Source organism: Misgurnus anguillicaudatus, chromosome 5 (genome assembly GCF_027580225.2).
Source record: "Misgurnus anguillicaudatus chromosome 5, ASM2758022v2, whole genome shotgun sequence".
In the NCBI taxonomy this organism is placed as follows: Eukaryota; Metazoa; Chordata; class Actinopteri; order Cypriniformes; family Cobitidae; genus Misgurnus; species Misgurnus anguillicaudatus.
Genome location: NC_073341.2, coordinates 38,733,197 through 38,752,371, shown reverse-complemented (window position 1 = coordinate 38,752,371; position 19,175 = coordinate 38,733,197). Strand labels below are relative to the sequence as shown.

At 36.4% G+C, this 19,175-nt stretch overlaps 1 protein-coding gene across 2 annotated transcripts; it reads right to left on the bottom strand.

Annotated features, from left to right (window-relative positions):
• Positions 1–1,242: 1,242 nt before the first annotated feature.
• Positions 1,243–18,926, bottom strand: mbd1a (methyl-CpG binding domain protein 1a). 2 transcript variants are annotated; one of them, XM_073868153.1, is made up of 15 exons: positions 18,351–18,926; positions 14,759–15,223; positions 14,482–14,591; positions 13,859–14,331; positions 13,594–13,664; positions 13,442–13,482; positions 11,975–12,025; positions 11,792–11,827; positions 11,641–11,697; positions 9,539–9,566; positions 8,048–8,235; positions 7,624–7,929; positions 6,083–6,184; positions 2,858–3,109; positions 1,243–2,712 (listed from the first exon to the last, which is right to left on the bottom strand). In XM_073868153.1, exons 2-15 carry the CDS (start codon positions 14,991–14,993, stop codon positions 2,242–2,244), a joined length of 2,421 nt encoding a protein of 806 aa, XP_073724254.1. In that variant the 5' UTR covers positions 14,994–15,223; positions 18,351–18,926; the 3' UTR covers positions 1,243–2,241. The 2 variants fall into 2 exon arrangements, with proteins under 2 accessions (XP_073724254.1, XP_073724255.1); XM_073868154.1 differs by lacking the exon at positions 11,975–12,025 and having other exon boundaries at positions 18,351–18,923.
• Positions 18,927–19,175: the final 249 nt, after the last annotated feature.

Here is a 19,175-nt window from a genome sequence, read left to right as displayed (position 1 = left end):
CATCCCATATTTATAAATAATCAGACAACTATGTATTTTACAGTTGAATTGCTTCCATCTCTGTGGGGACACGGTCTTGAAATTTGCATTAATTCCAAAATAATTCAAATCATAAAAAAGTTGTACTAAATAAAACGATTTTGAGACCGATTCTACTTCACGTCTTCTGTAAGACATATAAAAAATAAAACAAAGTGTATCAATGTTTTAAATTATTACAGTTGCTAATATGTCTACAGCTGGCTATAGGTTGGGATTATTATTACAGACACAAATGCACACAGCTCTGAACTCTGAACTAATGCAGTTTGCTGGCATGTGAGTAGTTGTACTTTATGATGAGTAACACAATTAAGTCACATTAACACAGGTGCTTGTGTGAATAAGATCAAGCCGAGAAAAGTCTGGAACGGATCTTCAAATGCATTCAGCTCGCGAGAACGACGTGTAAAGGCACCCTGCTAAAAACAGACAGACAGTTTTCATGCCTTTGGACGAAAACCGGAGCCTGGGGAATCATTACATACAGATAAAATCATAGACGGAGATTAAAGCATTTTGGTTTAGACTCTTCTCTGTCGAATGGTCTACGCAATGTTAGGTTTGAAAGTATGTGCCCAAGTTTACCGCGGGAAAACCAGTGTCATCGTCACATACAGTACACTGCAAACAATGGCTCTTATTCACTAAGCATGTGTACGCACAAATTTGTTCGTAAAATGTCCGTACTGAAGTTTTAACTTACAAATCTATCAAACAAAAACTTTCATACTAAAATTTATTTTAAATGCACTGCAAAAAATTACTTTCTTACTTAGTATTTTTGTCATGTTTTCAGTAAAAATATCAAAAAAATCCCAAATCAAGATGACTTTTCTTGATGAGCAAAATGACCCAAGAAAACAAGTCTAGCTTTTAGAGCAAAAACATAAAATTTAAGTGATTTGTGCACAAAACAAGCAAAAAAATCTGCCAATGGGGTAAGCAAATTTTTCTTGAATTTTTTCTCGAGTTTAGTGTTTAAGAAAAATGTTGGCAGATTTTTTGCTTGTTTTATGCACATAATCACCCAAATTTGATATTTTTGGTCCAAAAACTAAACCCACTTCTCTGGGTTGCCTCGCTCATCAAGAAAAAGCATCCCAATTCAATAATTTTTTTGATATTTTTACTGAAAACAAGACAAAAACACTACAATTTTTTTTCTTGAAAATCCATTTTTTGCAGTACGGGCGCAATAATCATGAACAAGGAAAAAAACTATAATATATATCAGTGTTATATATTTTTCCTTGTTCATGAAAAACATTTTTATTGAATAGATTTGTAAGTTAAAAGATTTATTAAAAGACAAATTTGTGCGTACGCATGCTTAGTGAATGAGACCAATTGACTTATTGAGTATTTTTGTCTTGTTATCAGAACAAATATCTTAAATCAAGAATTGTTGATGAGCAAAATGACCTAAGAAAATAAGTTATAAAATAATTTTAGACAAACATTTCAAATTTTAGTGAATTTGTGCTTAAAACAAGAAAAAAATCTGCCGATGAGGTGAGAAAAAAATTCTTTAAATACGTTTACTTTTTTCTTAATTTTTCAATTAATTTAAGAAAAAGTACCAAATTTTTTCCCAGATTTTCCTTTCTTGTTTTACACACAAATTCACTTAAATTTTATATTTGTTGTCTAAGACTTATTTTCTTAGGTCATTTTTCTCATCAATAAACTGTTTAGATATTTGTACTGAAAACAAAACAAAACTACCAAGTAAGAAATTAATTTCTTGCTGTGTACAAGAAGCATTTTCATTGTACTACATAAACATTTTGATTGAAATGAATGGGTTGTGTGAATCAATACTGTGAATATATGCACCTGGGCGGTTAATGTTAGTTTGTGAAATCATCGAGAGGTAGTTCAAATGAAAACAGAAATACTCCATGTTGAGTCTCAATATTTGGACAAAAAAAAAAGGATTTCAGCAGAAACCAGCTCATCTTTTCTACAGAGAGTCATTTCTCTGTAGATATTTTTCTGTGAAATCCAATTGCCACATAAAAAGCACCATTTTGAACGTTGGTTATATACTGTATGAGGTTTGCATCAGGCACTAGACATCTCTTACTATAACAGAAATGAGCTTTAAAACTGGTGGAAGGTCCTTTTTGACCTTTTTCAGACCAAAAAAATACTCTACATTGAATTTGTGGAAGATAAATCGGGGTATCTAACCGTCAGTCACACCTCCGCAGGCCGAGCGCATTTCTCACACTGTTCCTCGTCCCTAGGAATGAGCAAATCGCACAGGGCGGCCCGCACGCACATGTTGGGCTCCCCGGGTGAACCCGTGTTAAAGCTCTGATGACCCTGACACACGCTCATTCCCTCCAGGTCCAACAACAGCGACACCACGTCGCCGACGGAGGTCAGGCAGGTCGGGTGTTTCACGTAGATGGAGTGCATGAGGAGGAGAGGCTGATTCTGAACGCTGATCTGGTAGAAGAAGCCCTTCTCGATCTGGACCACCGTGTCGGCCATGGTGGAGAGTTTGGAGCACTGCAGGAGCTGTAAAATGGGGCCTTTGGCCATGACGCCCACCCAGTGGGCAGGCAGCAGCGTCTGACGTAGAGATGAGAAGAGCTCCATCAGACCCGCGTCTCTTTCAAAGTCCGTCTCCGTTCCGGCTGCCAGACTGAAGATCTGAGTTATCTAAAAAACGAATAACATTTGCATGGATGAAGCAACGTATCATGCTGTCCCATAATGGAGTATGTGCTTTAATTATGCATGGATAAGACTTTTGTTTCGTTAAGGTATCCTGTGAATATGACACAGAATTAAATGAGTCGCTCACCACTGGTGTGTGTTCAGTCGAATCTCCTTGTTGTTCAGGACGTGTCGTGTTTTCGGGGTTTATGAATTGTGACACCGGTGACCCAACTCTCACCATCTCAATCTGCAGTATATCATTCTGACTGATCTCTGGAGGAAGAGGACTGGTCGCGGCGCTCGGCTCATTCGGCGGTTCTGAATGATTGTTTGTCACAGTAACAGGGCTCAGCATATTGGATGCCTCTGGTACACCGGGCATGGTGTAGTATATTTCCTTTAAATACAAAAACAAAGACTGCGGTTAAACTAAATATTACAGCACTACATCCCAGAGATCCAATTAAAAAAATTTAGAGAGTTCCCTTTAAAGCAGGCGTGCCTAAATTCAGTCCTGGAGGGCCGATGTCCTGCAGAATTTAGCTCCAACCCTAATCAAACACACTTTAAAGGATTACTCCAATTTCATAAAAAATTCAAATGATTTACTCACCTTCATGTCATCCAAGATGTTTATGTCTTTCTTTGTTCAGTCGAGAAGAAAACATTTTTTGAAGAAAACTTTTCTCCATATAGTGGACTTTAATGGACTTCAACAGTTTACAGTTTCAATGCAGCTTTAAAGGACTCTAAATGATCTCAACCGAGCAATAAGGGTCTTATCTAACAAAACCATTGGCCAAAAAATAAATAAAAAATAAGTACTTTTAACCACAACTTCTCATCTTGCACTAGCTGTGTGATGCGCCAGCGCGACCTCGCATATTACGTAATCATGTCGAAAGGTCACGCAAGACGTATGTGAAAGTAATGCTCCAGTGTTTACAAGTGTTGAGAAAGAGGAGTGTTCGGATGTTGTTGTATGTGTAATGACACTATTTAATGTCTTTTAGGGTTGTGACGGATCACAAAACTTACGGTTTGGATCACATTACGGTTTTTGAGGCATGGAACGAATCAGAAAAAAAAAATGGGTGGGAAAAATCTAATAACAAATAAAGATATTACAAACATTTATAAAAAAGAACACAGTTGAACATTGATATGGTCTAAAATTAGCATTAGGTACAGAAATCGAATTAAATGAATAATAAAACTGTCTTTATTGTACGAATTAAACATTATTATCACTTTTTGAGAGCCACAGAAGTGATTTTTTCTGTCATCTGTGGTTGTTTGATTAACATTAATGACACAGACTTAAGTAGGTTAATTGAGGTTACTGTCTCTTTAAGACTAAATAAGCACAGACTGGTTTCTGACTCTAATCTATACATACACTCAAGACATAAACAAATGTTTTTATTAGAAAAAGAATACTGTGAGATCATTTTGTGTGTATGTGCCCTGTCAAGAACAGAAAATTTTATGTTGGTTTACTTTTTGAAACGCGTCTCTGTATATGCACTACTGAGGGCACTTAAAAACGTGCACACATACCGGAGGACAAATTTGAAACAGCGCTTCAGGAAGAAGATGCCGAATAAACAGTCGCTTCACATAAAAACGTTACATTTGCTCTATTCAGCAAATGTATTAATGGACTACAGTATGAGACACAGTAGCACAACTCTCTCTATAGTTTACACGAGAAGTTATGATCTTTGAAGGGAATTACGTCCGAATGGAGCTGGACCGGACACATTTAACCGCATGTGCATACAGAAATCTTTTCACTTTAGCGCCCTTTTGCGGTTAAATGGTATTAAATCACTTGAATGTTAACATTCGCAAGCCTTAGAAACACGTGCAAATGATAAACTTTCCCTATTTAAATTTGCATATTTATCTGCGAATCGCATGCGAGCCGAACCGTGGGTTGCGATACGTCACAGCACTAATGTATTTGTGTCAGTTTATTGTTTAATATGACCCACAAGCGTGCATTTCACATATGTAACGCGTCACACGGCTAGTGCAAGACGAGAAGTTGTGTTTTTAAAGTACTTTCTTATCATTTGTTTTGCGAAAATGGCAATCTTTTTGCTTAAAAAGACCCGTATGCAAATATCCTGGAATGTTTTCCTCAAAAAACATAATTTCTTCTCGACTGAACAAAGAAAGACATTAACATCTTGGATGACATGGTGGTGAGTAAATTATCAGACTTTTTTATAAAAGTGGAGTAATCCTTTAACTCTAAAGGACACTGGACCTCCAGTACAGAGTTTGGGCATGTCCAGGGGTTAAATTGGGATTGGTTATGTGGAGTGGGGGGTCTAAGGGGTAACAATACTGATGACAACAAAGCCACTGATATTTTTCAGTGACATGATGGACCACTGATAGGATTTGATAATTTTCAGCTTTAAAGCTGTGCCAGAAGTTGACCCAAATATGGACCCTATATGCATTTGTTGCACATGTCATCATGCACAATTGATCAAACTTTCAGAAAAGGAAGTTATAGGGATTGTACAACCTCTTTGATTAATTCTAGGCATAAAAAGACTCAATAAACAAAAAAAGGTACAACAGCAACCAACATGCCTTATAAATTAGCCATAGAGATTCCCTTTGCTGGTCTTAGGTCAGTAGCTAGTAAATGCAATTACTATAGTTTGGTTGTAATTGATTTGTATAATATATATATATATATAATTTTTTTCAATAAGTTATATTCAGTGTTATCCTTTTAGGATATTGTAAAGAGTGGCACAGCTATATACATTAATCCATGTTTACAACGATACGTGCTTCTGTAGGATTTAAATGCAAGAGTGATTTCTAATCGTTTGTACTACATTACCCACAATCCTTAATCTGAATACGAAAATCACAGTAAGCAGCATATGGTGAGGATATGTCGGGCAGGCCAGGAATTAACTACAAATCTAACTGGCAATGCTTTATACAGAAGGTAAGAAGTTTATACTTATAAATACCCAACACAATCTCAAGGAAATTCGTACACATTTTACCAGGTGGCTAATTCGTACAACCTCATTTGTACATTTTGTACGTTTAGCTTTCACACCTGTGACGTTGGGTTTAGGGGTGGGGTTTCATTATTGTTTTTTTTATATTCATATGTTTTTGAATGATTCACTTCGTACATAATAATCATACGAATTAGCCAACTCGTAAAATATGCACGTATTCCTGTGAGATCAGGCTGAAATATCCATTTGTATACGTGTATACAATTTTGTGCTTTTACATTTTGTGTTTGGTTAAAATCTTTAATCATTCAGGGTTTTAAACAAAAAGTAAAAAAACATCCTGGCAGTCTTTGTTATCATCTACTCACCTGAGACTGAGGTGTCTGGTTGACACTGAACCCATTTAAATGTTGACTGTTGGCCCCTATCATCTTCACAGGCTCATTCTGAACCAATGATAGGGAATCAGACTGCGGACAAAAAAAATACATCAATTAAAAGGATTGCTTTAAACATCATAAAGACATTCATTCAATATTTATAGATCTATTAGGAAACATCCCACTAGTAAACTCAAAACAGTTTGGCTTTGCTCCAACAAACATCACATTTACATTTATAGTGTGACATCACACAAACCCCACCCACTTTCACACCTGATTTACACAAAAACATCAGCTCTGTGTTTTTATTATTGGGTAACGCATTTGCATTGTAAGCGGGAGAAATTCAACATGCCCTGTTCATCCATCTCCAGGGTTTTTGTTTCTCCTCTTCTCTTTCTTCTCTATTGCAGTTTTATTATTTACTTTTTTTAAAGGTGCATTATGTAACTTTTAGAAAAATCTTTTGACAGAAATGCACTATAATGTACATAATAACTATATTATCAGTGGTGTATAAAGACCTTACATAATAAACTGTATTGTTTTTATTACAGTTTTTATCTACGTACACCGGGGGTCTCCTTACATGGAAGTCTACATTATGTTTCTACAGTAGCCCTAAACGAACAAACTGCTCTACCAAGTGCGTTTCATCCCTACGTTGTCTCAGACGAAGACTTACATATGTGTCTTAAAATTGAGGGGTAAAATTGAGTTGCAATTCGCCATCTTACCACTAGATGTAGCTAAAATTTACACAAACATTTGAATAAATGTTTGCTTTGCATCGCTGACTAAGCTTCGTTCCAAGACCAATATATTAACTCAGAATGAATTATATTCTGTATCGATATGCCTAAAAATAGCTAGCGGGACTAAAAGACACTCCCAAATAAAGATCCAGTTTATTAAAAAATATCAGTGTTAAATGTAACTTTCTGCAGAAAATATTTTTAGTCTAAAGCCAGATTTATACTTCTGCATCAGACCTATGTGTACTCTGAGGTGCACCTCACTAAAAATATAACACCACACCCTCCTCACTTATAGCCCTTTTCACACAGACATAATGTAAAATACATGGAAAATGTATCTGGGATTTATCTGGGATTGTTTGATTTTTTATTTACATCGTTCATGTCAATTATTTTCCAGAATTTGTGCGTGCATTCAGAGAAAGTAAAGACACGTGATGTATTGACAGGATCTTTATGGCGTGTGTGTGAATGCACGCACAGAATCCAGAAAATAATTGGCAGTGTAAATTAACCAAAAATCAAACGATCCCCAGATGCATTTTCTGAGTTTTTTTTGGTGTAATCTCGGTTACACTGGTAACATGCCTGTGGTTACTGCCTACTAGCGGTCTGCATGCATAATTGCACGTCGTCAATAAGAAGGATATGTAAGTATAAACGAAAACTGAGGCTACGGGATAGGTCCAATGCAGAAGTATAAATCAGGTTTAACTTTACACTTGTCTGTCTGTGTAACATTTCATGCTATGTTTAAAAGTCAGAAACCTCGTTCTCATCCGCTTCGACATCGTCAACCACCGCTTCAACAAACATCTCATCTTCCTCTTCCTTAAAACTGTAACTCCATTTCTTCCTCCCTCTTCTTCTGGTGCCTTTGGGCTTGGGGCGTTTAATTTTCTCCATCTCATCGGCCGTGTCAGTGATATCATCATCGTCGTCGTCGTCATCATCGTCATCATCATCATCTTCCCAGGGGTTTCTTCGGTTTCTCCGTTTTCTTGATCGTGGTCTTCCACGCGCCTTGAGCTTCTGCTTGATGTTTTTATTTCTCCGTGGACTCCTTGCCAGTTCCTAAAGATGGCAAGTAAAAAAAAACATTAAACCACATTAAACATACATTAAATCAGGAAGCATTCTGCTTTTGGCATAAAGGCATGACAGTCATGCTCTTTTGGAGATAATTACATACCTTCATCTGATGGCAAAGCTTCGACTGAAACTGGCACTGACGCAGGCGGCATTTCTGTCTTTTCTTGTTACTGCCACCGTACTTGGGCTTGTCCATGCAGAAGTCACACACGCCGCAGTCTTTATCTCTCATACACGCGTCACACTGCTGGCACATCCTGCTATTGCGTTTCTTATATTTGGCCCTCTCTAAACAATTTTTAAAATCATATCAGATTTTCAACATAAAAAGACCACAAACAAGACATTAAAATAATTAAAAGTCTCATATGCAAGTTTTCTTCTTATAATGTGTGGAGCGCTGTGATGTGACCAAGACAGAAGAGGTGCACAACATGACGATATTAGATCATGAAACATCTTCATAATTACAATGTGTCATGTTCTTTAAAGCAGCATGCACTTTAGTGCATTGGTCATCGCAAATGTTTCTTTTTTCATGTGTTTTAAAGGCCAATTTCAATTTACCTGAACATTATTCCTCTGACATATAAGTCACCCGCAGGGTTCCCACACCTTAGTTAACTTTAAATTCAAGGACCTTTCAAGGACTTTCCAGATCCAGTACCCTCAAATTCTAGGACTAAATGTGGGGACACATTTCATGTGAGATCAAGGTTACATCGTGTTACCTTTTAAGATACATTGTTACAATTCCCTTTTGAGGGAACTTGCGCTGCGTCACTGTGGTGACACTTTGGGGACGCCTCCAGGGGTAAGTGCATCTGAATGTGTATATCCAATTCAACCAATGGTGAGGATTAATGACAAAGACAGGGTGACGCGGGAGCCAGGAAGTATATCACTATCTAAAATATTGCCAAAGACGGCATTACAGGGACGCAGGAAGTATGGCAAGGGAGACGCAGTGTCTCGTTCCCTTCTCAGGGAACAACAGTTACATACGTAACCCGGGACGTTTTCATGTGTCAAACACAACTATGCAAAAAAGCATTTTGGTATGAATCAAGATTCGCATACAGAAGATATAAGCATTTAAAGCGAACAGTTTAGGACGTGTGCTTAAAAAGTCTAGAATTTTTATGATATTATCCTACACTACACAGGTAATAATATGGATTTATTTCAGAAATCTTCTTGCATAAAATACATTAAAGCACTTTTAATGACCTGTAGCTATATATGTATATTTTCAAAAACTTCTCAGGGCCTTGATTTTTCTCCCCAGATTCACAAACTTTCAAGGATTTTAAGGACCTGAGGACCCTGCACCCGAAGCTGATTGCTGTCTTGGTTTAGAGTACTGAAACAAGATCACCTTTGGATTTTACTGCATTTAAAACATACAGGGTTATGCCAAATTCATGCAAGGTTCCTTTAAGTGAATGTTAACAGTCAGATGTGTAACAGCAGCTCTTAAAGGGACAGTAGCCTTATAAACCACAGCTTACTGCTTTTGACCAAAAATTTCTGTATATTTCCTAAAAATCAGTGTATATTTCATTTAAGCAGTAATAATTTGGAATGTTACCTTGTTTTGTCAGTCCTTTAGATCCATCCTAAAAGCAGAAACACAGACGGTAAGAAGCTTGTGACACATAAATGTTTGTTTTGCCATTAAGAAACATATACTAAGGGTGGGCGGTATGACCAAAAATCCATTTTACGGAATAAGTCATTCTATTTCACAGTAAATGGTATATTTCACAGTATATATGAGGAGTTTGGTTCCAAAACGCAATAACTCCATTTAGACTAATTTCGGTAAAAACGTGTTTTCTATACCAGTGGTTTTCAAACTGGGGGCCGCGAGATAGTGCCAGGGGGGGCACCAGTTTTATGACATTTTATGAAATACATTAATTTATCATGGATTCTGTGTAATTAAACCTAAAAAATAAGACTACTAACCAAAAGCACAACTTTTTTGTATAATTTAATTTTTTTTTTTATTAAAATGTTGAGTTTAGAACAGTTTTTTCCCACAAATTTTCTTTGGGTGGCCGCAAAGGAATGCACCGTACACAAGGAGGGCCGCACGCTAAAAAAGTTTGGGAACCACTGTTCTATACCAAGAAAGTGACAAGATGAAAACCACTATTTTCTTTCACATAGCATCTTTTAGGTTGTAATAACATTAAAAATTCAAATCCAGAATTAGATTTTCAAAGATTTATCATAAAAACTGATTATTTTTCTGCAAAATGCAATAAATCCATGACAATTTATTTTTTCAAAGTGCTATAAATCTATTGAATCAATACATAAATGTGCATTCATCTTTGCCATTTTATATTAATTTAGTTGACTAGTGGTATCCACCGATTAAAAAAATCAACATTAATGGCATTAATCAAAACACTTACTTTGTCATATTAAGAACACTGTCATTGCTGCTGTTATCCTTGGGACGTTGTCCCTGAACTTTTTTGACAGCGATCAGCTGTAAAATTTTTGTTCCTGCTCAATTTTCATTGACTTTGAGTAAAATAATGTAAAGTTTTTCATAAGATCCTCTGGGGTCAATGTGTTAGCATGACAGAAGCTTGACGCTGGCGGGAGATCAAACAACAGCCAGCATTTTTCCTTCGTCGGAGTGCCTCTCACTTAAATATTTGATTTTGATGGCTAACGTATTATTTACGTAAGTATTATTTTGTTTTTGTTTGTTTGTTGATCACGAAGTACAAAGTAAATGAGGAAAACTAGGATTCTATGTGTATTTAACCCGCCGCCATTGGTGTTTACAATGCGTGAAATGGTGCACTGTGATTGGTTGAGCGGATTTATTGCATTCTGCAGAAAAGGAGGACTGGCGTTTATAGCGTTTTGGAAAAAAGGAGAAAATATGAGACGGCGGATATCAGATTTTGCATAAAATTAAGAAGTAACTTTTTAACACTGACCTGATTTTGGTGGTAAAAATTTTTTTTTATCGTGTTTTGGAACCAAACTCTTCATATGTTTTATGAATTACAAAAATTAGCCACTCACTATAGCTTTTAACTAAATATTTGCCACAGATTTAAAATATGGGAAAGTTAAAGTTAGTGTTAAAGTAAAAATGCCCAGAAGATAACAACAGATTAAGTTTTGATAGACGATATCAAGATACCGTCATACCGCCCAGCCCTAACACATACTATACGTTTATCAAATACTTTGTTTCAAATCTGCTTTATCCCGGCCTCTGGCCATTCAGAAATACAGCTTTGTTGGCAAAATCCATTAAGAGTCTGATGAAAAAAAATTATTACATCAATTACCATGCTCACCTTTTAACTAGCCAATAATCAACATGAAGCGTTTGTAGCAGTTTTACAGACCGTTTTAGTGGCAACAACATAAACAAATTTGTTCTAGATTTTGAGTTTTGAAATATGCAGGACAGGTGTATACAGGTTTGGAGTCCCACGCTCTATATAACGGGTCTCCAACATTGTTCCTGGAGGGCACCTGTCTTGCATATTTTAAAAACCGACTTTTAGAGTAAAAATGGGCTTATTTTCATTTTTTTTTGTGAAGTGTTTCTTTAACCCATGACACAATTACAATAGCTGTGGTTTTAAAAAAACTACACAAGACTTGTGTTCAAAGATGCCGCTGGCGTTTATCTATTGGACAGAGACTCACCAATTGATCATCATCATCATAGTCTTCATCTTCTTCATCACCATCAGGGACAAAATCCTGAACACACAAACACAGGATCACTGTTTGAATTACAGCACTTTTCTATATGTTTAATAACAGGAGGAGAAATAACAGAGATAATAATACTAACCTTTTTAATTTTTTTCTTAAATTTGGGATTTGAATTCTGCAACACATACAGAGCGTCATGAGTTCAGATCTCCAGGAGTTTAGCTACTACTGGATTATTGCATGATCTTTGGCAATACTTTTGTGCTTACTACCGTTTCACAGCCCTACAGATGCACTTGTGTCTACATATTATAAGTATTACCAGTTTTTTTGGAGGTTTTGTTTTCCCCACTTCCCACTTGTCCTGTCCCACCTTAAAAATAACAACAAAACAACAAAAACATGACAAAAAAATGAAAAACTTAAGAAGCAAACTTAAAATATGATAAACAGTGGTTTCACATTCAAACAAACAAAACAAATGTTGAAGAAAAGAAATAAAATAATGGATAATCTGGACTTTGTATAGGTAGGGTAACAGCGGTCACTGTGTTATTTTGACTCAAACACTCAAAAGTATCGCCAAAGCCCTACAGCATCACAGTGGCATTACACTGCAGTACAGAAATAATAATATGACAAAGTGCAGATGAGCAAACCAGGCCATGAATACACCTACAAAAGAAAAGACCGACTTCTGACTTCTACGATAATTAAAACATACACAGAGTTTTTACTGTTTTTGGATCAGTGGATGCTTCAGTGTTTTATAAGTTGGGTAAGAGTGCCACCTAGTTGATAATAGTGAAAATATGGATGCCGTAAAAACTCATCATTGGTGGGGAAGCGTTTTCTCTTAATTTATGAAATAACCCCTCAATGGCTGGGAAAGAGTTAACTTTACCCTGACGATTCACTGCCCCACAAAATCATTCTAGAATAATCAATTCTTCTCATGTAGTGTTTCTCTTCTGGTGAAACTATCATACGCACATGTCATATCACACGCTATATACTGGTGCGTATCATATAATTAGAAAAAAGTAAAAAAAAACGGTGATTTATTTCACTAATTCCATTCAAAAAGTGAAAGTATATTATATTCATTCATTACACACAAACTGATATATTTCAAATGTTTATTTCTTCTAATTTTGATGATTATAACTGACAACTAAGGAGAATCCCAAAATCAGTATCTCAGAAAATCTTTATTGCTTGTACACTTTTTTTCTACCACATCCTTTCCTTCCCTTCGCCTCTTTATTAATGTGCTCGGACACAGAGCTCTGTGAACAGCTAGCCTCTTTTGCAATGACCTTTTGTATCTTGCCCTCCTTGTGCAAGGTGTCAATGGTGTTTTTTTTATTTTAAATGCAAATGAGCTGTTCTCTGCACTAATTGGCAGTGTCATTGTTGGATAGTGCAGATTAAGGGGCGGTATTATCTCTTTCTGACATCACAAGGGGAGTTAAATTTTAATGACCTGTTTTCCACATGTTTGCAGAGAATGGTTTCCCAAAACTAAGTTGCCAGGTTGATCTTCTTCATATTTTTTAGGTTGATAGAAGCACTGGGGACCCAATTATAGCACATAAACATGGAAAAAGTCGGATTTTAATGATATGTCTCCTTTAAAGTTTTTTGTAACATTTTATAATTACTGAAGTTGATCAAATTAATCCAACATTATTTTTAGTACATAAATGTTCTTTTGCAGTTTTATTACAGTACTGAAGTGTCAATGGCATACAGCCAGGCTGACAGATGGTTAATGATACATACATACCTTTCTAAATACTATGTTTGGAGGAGATGACTTCTTGTCCGCTGCAAAATGAATTGTTTCATTTATTACTAAGCAATAAATATCAAAGAGATAAACTTAACAGAAATATTGCACAGTGACATATTTCCTGACAATACTGAGTGTGTACATACGTTTACATTTCCGACACAACGAGTCCCCGACGTTCTCAGCAGGAAACTGGCAGCCACAGCCAACACAGTCTCTGTCGGAAAATATATAAATTACAACCAAACAACTTGATAATCACAAGCGCTCATTAACACCTTAAATTCAGATCTATTAAAGACAGCACTAAAACAGGTGTATGGAGTCCAAAACGGGGGTAATTAAAAACACATGCAAAAATTTCATAGGCAATTTAAGTCTAGTTGAGCAAAATATTTAAAATGTGCTCACCTGATGAGAAGCAGGATTTCTTCCTTTTCTGTTTCTTTTCCATTGAAAATGGCATTTGGAAAATCCTGTGCCTCAATTGTCACGGTCTGATCTACGTATGCGCCACGAGAGCTAAGAGGTTGCAGAGGTGGGCACTGCCAGAGATGAGCGGGAAGCTGAATACCGTTATTCCCGGGTGTGGCTGGACTTAATTGTTGGGAAACGTTGCTCAGCTGAACGGATGGAGAGTGACAAGGTATCCGTGTACCGTCGACATTGAGCGGGGAGACTCTCGTGAGACGTGGAGGACTACGAAATTGTTGGGGAGAAAAGATGGTTATGGCTGCTGTTGGTGACAAGGGAGTGAGCTGGAATCTGTGCGGTGTAGAGATCGGGCTTCGGGCCGTTCTAGGTAAAACCTCCGGAGTTTGGGTCGGACCTGGGTCAGTTATGGATGTTCTTGATCGTCTCCTTCTTTTGGGGGTATTGACACTCTACACATGGAAAGCAACCAGAAAGAATGAGGTTAAAATATGATCCAATTTCTGGAATGTGGCCGTGTCAATACTGTTCTTCAAATCACAAAATTTCAATATTAATTCTAACCGAATCAGAAAATAAGCAAAGCAAAACAGTACACGTACCTTTGCTTGCACACCACCGCTACCCTTCAATGCTTTAATCTTGTCGAGTCGAGCACGAACATTTTTGGGAAGAGGAGGTCGACCTCTGCCGCGCTTTACTTTCACAATGTAAATACATGAGAGAAACTAAATTGGTTTTCTAATCTTAATATAAAGTTAGGCCTGAATATTTCAGATTCTCCAGCAGCTCCATACATTAAATCCTGAAGCAAGACATACACCCCAGCCTAAAAATCAGAAGTATATAAATGCAAACAAATATCAGGCACATACATGTGAGGATTGGTCTTCCTGGTGCGTCGCACAATGGTCTTTTCATTCTCGACAGCATCATCGTCCTCCTCCATTGGCTTCAGCCAATCAGGAAGCACCTCAACCGTCACCTCGCATGGCGAGTCATCCTCCAGTGCTTGTTCCATCATGGCAGCGTCTGTGTTTGCTCCGGTGGGCATAGATGCATCCCGATACGTCTCTTCCCGGTCAGATGACAACCTGTTTAGCTCATCAGTCATATCTGATCTCTTCCTTTGGGTTTGAGGTCTTGATTTATACTAGACTTATCAGACCGATGCGTCCGAGACATCTCAAGAAGAACTGGTGGCTCACATTTTCAATAGGAACAAGTCTACTAATCTATAAACGTAGGATGAAGAAGTTTCACCTTAAATCGTTGGGGTGCGTTTGGGTATCTTGAAACGTCAAAGTTCCATATTTTTATGGGTTACAGATCATTATAATATATCTGTAAATAGATAACAGAAATGAAAAAAAAAAGTTAAAAATAATTCTGGCACAGCATGTTTACATTTTCAACCTGGCAACATTATATCATTTGCCACTCGTTCATTTTTTAAATACGTGCTTCTTTTTATTGCCTTGGCTTAAATTATGCATTGACAATGACAAAACAAAGAAAAACACACAGATATATAGCTTAACATTGATAATTTTAATAATTTAGGGAAAAATTTTATTGCATCAGCCACTGTTTTTATACAGCAATTCAGCAAAGTCTTTGCCAAAGCACTGCACCAAATGTAAATAAAATCCCTCTATTAAATTGCCGTATCGGCTCGAGCTAGCAGAAACACGGCAGACTAGCGTGAAGGAGAATATTTATAGAACGGGACAGAAACGAGCGGTTGCTATGGTGATGGATTTTGCACCGAGCCCAGAAGCGACGGTAGAGAGGTCCATACAAATAAGCTGATATTCGATCTCTGCAATGCACCGCAATTACTATGGCAATGAAATACGCAAAACAAAGTAACAACAACAGCTAGAAACATAATCCAATGTTATAATTACGACAAATAGAAAAGAGTAAAAACACTTTCTAAAGCCCTAATTTTTTGTTATTATAACTAATTACACTAAATGCTAAAAGATGGCCAAGGGAATAAACATTTTAAAGATTCTCAATCATTAGAAAAACATAAACATGATAAAATAGATGTAATCGACATAAATGAATCTAAGTTGTTTTAACTCAAATTGGATCATTTATCTTAGGAAGATTTGAACAGGATAAGATTAGCTTGTTAAGCGGGCTGGTTAAGTTTAGAGTTTAGTAAGCAAGTAATTATCAACTCTGCAACCATACATCAAAATTAAATTAACATTTCTTTCTAGTAAATATACAATTCTTGTTATGGTCTACAAACATTGCACAGATGAAAAGAAATGTAAAATTTATGAAATGCAGTATACTTTACATTCAAGTCTTGATATTATGTGCACTTGTAGACCAACACAAATGTTCAACAGTAAAACTGACTAGTAAATATCAAACAAACAATACAATACCATGACTGCGATGTTCATTTTAATTTGGCTCACTGAAATGACATTAATACTTAAATAAATATGGCTGCGGCATTTCAAGGGTGTAAAAACAATCAAGAATTTTACCTTAATAAAAAACCTTGATTCCCAAATAATTATATTATTTACATACTTAACTATTCTACGAAAATGTCAAGACAATCACCTGAACTGTGAAATGTCATCCTAATAAGAAATATGCTTTTTATAGTGCTTTTTTATAGTGCGTTTCATCGGATGTTTCATGAGCGTAACTTTATTTCCGGTCTCTGTTTGTTTATTGATCTGACTAGTTGCTAAACTGAAACAAATACTTCATCTAAAATAACAAATGTTTTGGTTTCCTAAAGACTAGGGAAGACGGGATCGTGGATTACCGCTATTTGATGGGAGGTTTGGCAGCCAATCTGTAGTTAAGATTGTATACATTATATAGTACACATTTTACAAAGTAACATTAGCTAAGTGTAGTTTTTGATATGCTACGATTTAAACTAATAAACTACTCTTAAGTTTGTTGGACTTTGTTGTTATTGATTGTTTGCGGAGTTTACCGGAAGTTATTTTTGTTCCACGAAAGCCGTTTGTTTATGTTGTTACTGCTGAAACCATCTACACACAGTAAATCGAATGCCGCAAATCATTTTGACAGGTAGTTTAATATAACACAAAAAATATAAATATGTCTTTTAATAACATATATAACGTTATATTTACAAATGATTACACAAAATGGTGTGTTTGTGACATTTGAACGTCTCGTCCTAAAACCGAAAGTAAACAAGTTTTCCTCATAAAACGACTGAATTCATTAAAAATTTGCAAATAAAATATTTCAAATCAATATTTAAAGTTTCTTTCCTTCTTATGAGGTAAATAGCTGTGTAATGAGCGGGATAAGGTACAGACAGTTGGTTGTTATCGCGAAATAATCCCCTTCAATGTAATAAACTGGCTTATTTCTGCGATACAACTTGCTGCCTATACATTATTCCCTTACATATTATTGTAATTACTATATGTTGTTAATACGAATATATTCTGTAATAATAACAACTATAATGAATGAAAAACCTGTACTGAGGTTTACTTTAATATTTACTATGGTAATGTTCAAAAACTTTGTAGTATCTAGATATAATATTTACTATGGTAATGTTCAAAAACTCTGTAGTATCTAGATATTTTACTACAATCTACTATAGCAAAAAAATACTACAGTATAATTAAGTTTTTTTTATGTGGGTTATGCACATAAATGTAATATTTAAATATATAGTTTAATATTCTACTACATTTTTGTTTGTTTAAGTTACTTTTTTAATCTATTTTAAATCGTAAAAGTTAATTTATGACGTGTTTATTAGATCTGTTTTTTTTTATTAAGCGACACAATAATTGTTAATGTTACGTTAATGCGCTTGCGCTCGGACACGCGAGAACAACTCGCTCGAAACTGAACCGATTCACTCTTCTCGGTTCAAATAAACAACTTTAACCACTATAATTTTAAGCGCTTTTGACGCGGTTTAATTGCTAACATGTCTACCTTGTGATAAATATCAAAGCTCAGCATATTCGACATGCAGATTGTCGGGAAAAAATCGACACGAGTTTCGCCAGCCTCCATTACAGCTATCGCTGGACTGTGGAATGCTGTCCCGACCAGCCTGTAAAGCAAAACACGGCGGAAACAACGTAACATTTAGCGATATTATTATCAAACATAGCGCGTATAGACAGCTGACAATTATTCGTGCATTTTAAACACACCATAAGTTTATTTCACACGACTCTACAACCTCCATTTCGCTGTGCTGCATGAGCTTAAAGAGTCCACAGTCACTGTTTACCCTCCCCTCCTGTACTCCCTATGCTTTTAGCGATGCAGTCTCGGCACCGACTTTCCGAACGCGATCTTCCATTTATTTATTTCTACAGTAATACAATGCAATTTTCACACAGTCCGCTTTGTAAACACGCGTTTTTGCAACGCAAAAACAAACAACGTATTGTACATTTGCAGAATTATGACACATTCTTACCTCATCGCGTGTCGCGCAGTCGATCGCGCTGTTCCCCTCGTTCTCTCCTTCGAACAGCGATTCTTTCGGTGACCTGCTGCGCATGCGCAGACACACGCTTCGTAGGAAGTCGATACCGCCCGAGGTTCCGTACGTTACATTTAGCGATAAAACATCGGCGAACTGTTACCCCATAAATGAATTTACCAGATTAAAACACTGTTAAAACAGCACCCGTGTTTAGGTCATAACGTTACTGCAGGTATCAGCGTTTGTGTGTTTGTGCATTTGATAAACGTGTGCAAAGAAATTAAAATATGTATACAATTACTCTATTTTCTCAAGCCCACAAAAATACCTGACGTACCACCAACCTTTGCTGAGTTTGCTCACCTAACTTACTATCGCTATGTGTGAATTAAACATCCATCGGTAGAGATCTGGCCAAAGTTATATTTAAAATAACATAATGTGCCATAAGTTGCACGTATGTGCGTGGTTGTGCTGATACAGGAGCACATTTTGTGTTGAGCATTGAATGTACGTTGCACAACTCTCCGACACAAAAGTCAGGGACACTAGTCACGACACGAATGCACAAACGTAATCATTAAAAATCAAATTTCAAGTATTTTGAAAGAAACCATGTAAAAAATGTATAAAATCTCTGTCGGATTTCGCATCAAGATGAAGTCTTTGTGAGGAACACGTACTGTAGTGTACACATGGCAACAAAGGATGGGAAGAACATTGAAAAATGTGGGGTATTTTAAAATCTTTTGGTCCGTGACCCAGTTGGCTTACTTGCACTATGATCTAAAATTATTTACTGATGTGTTATGGTCT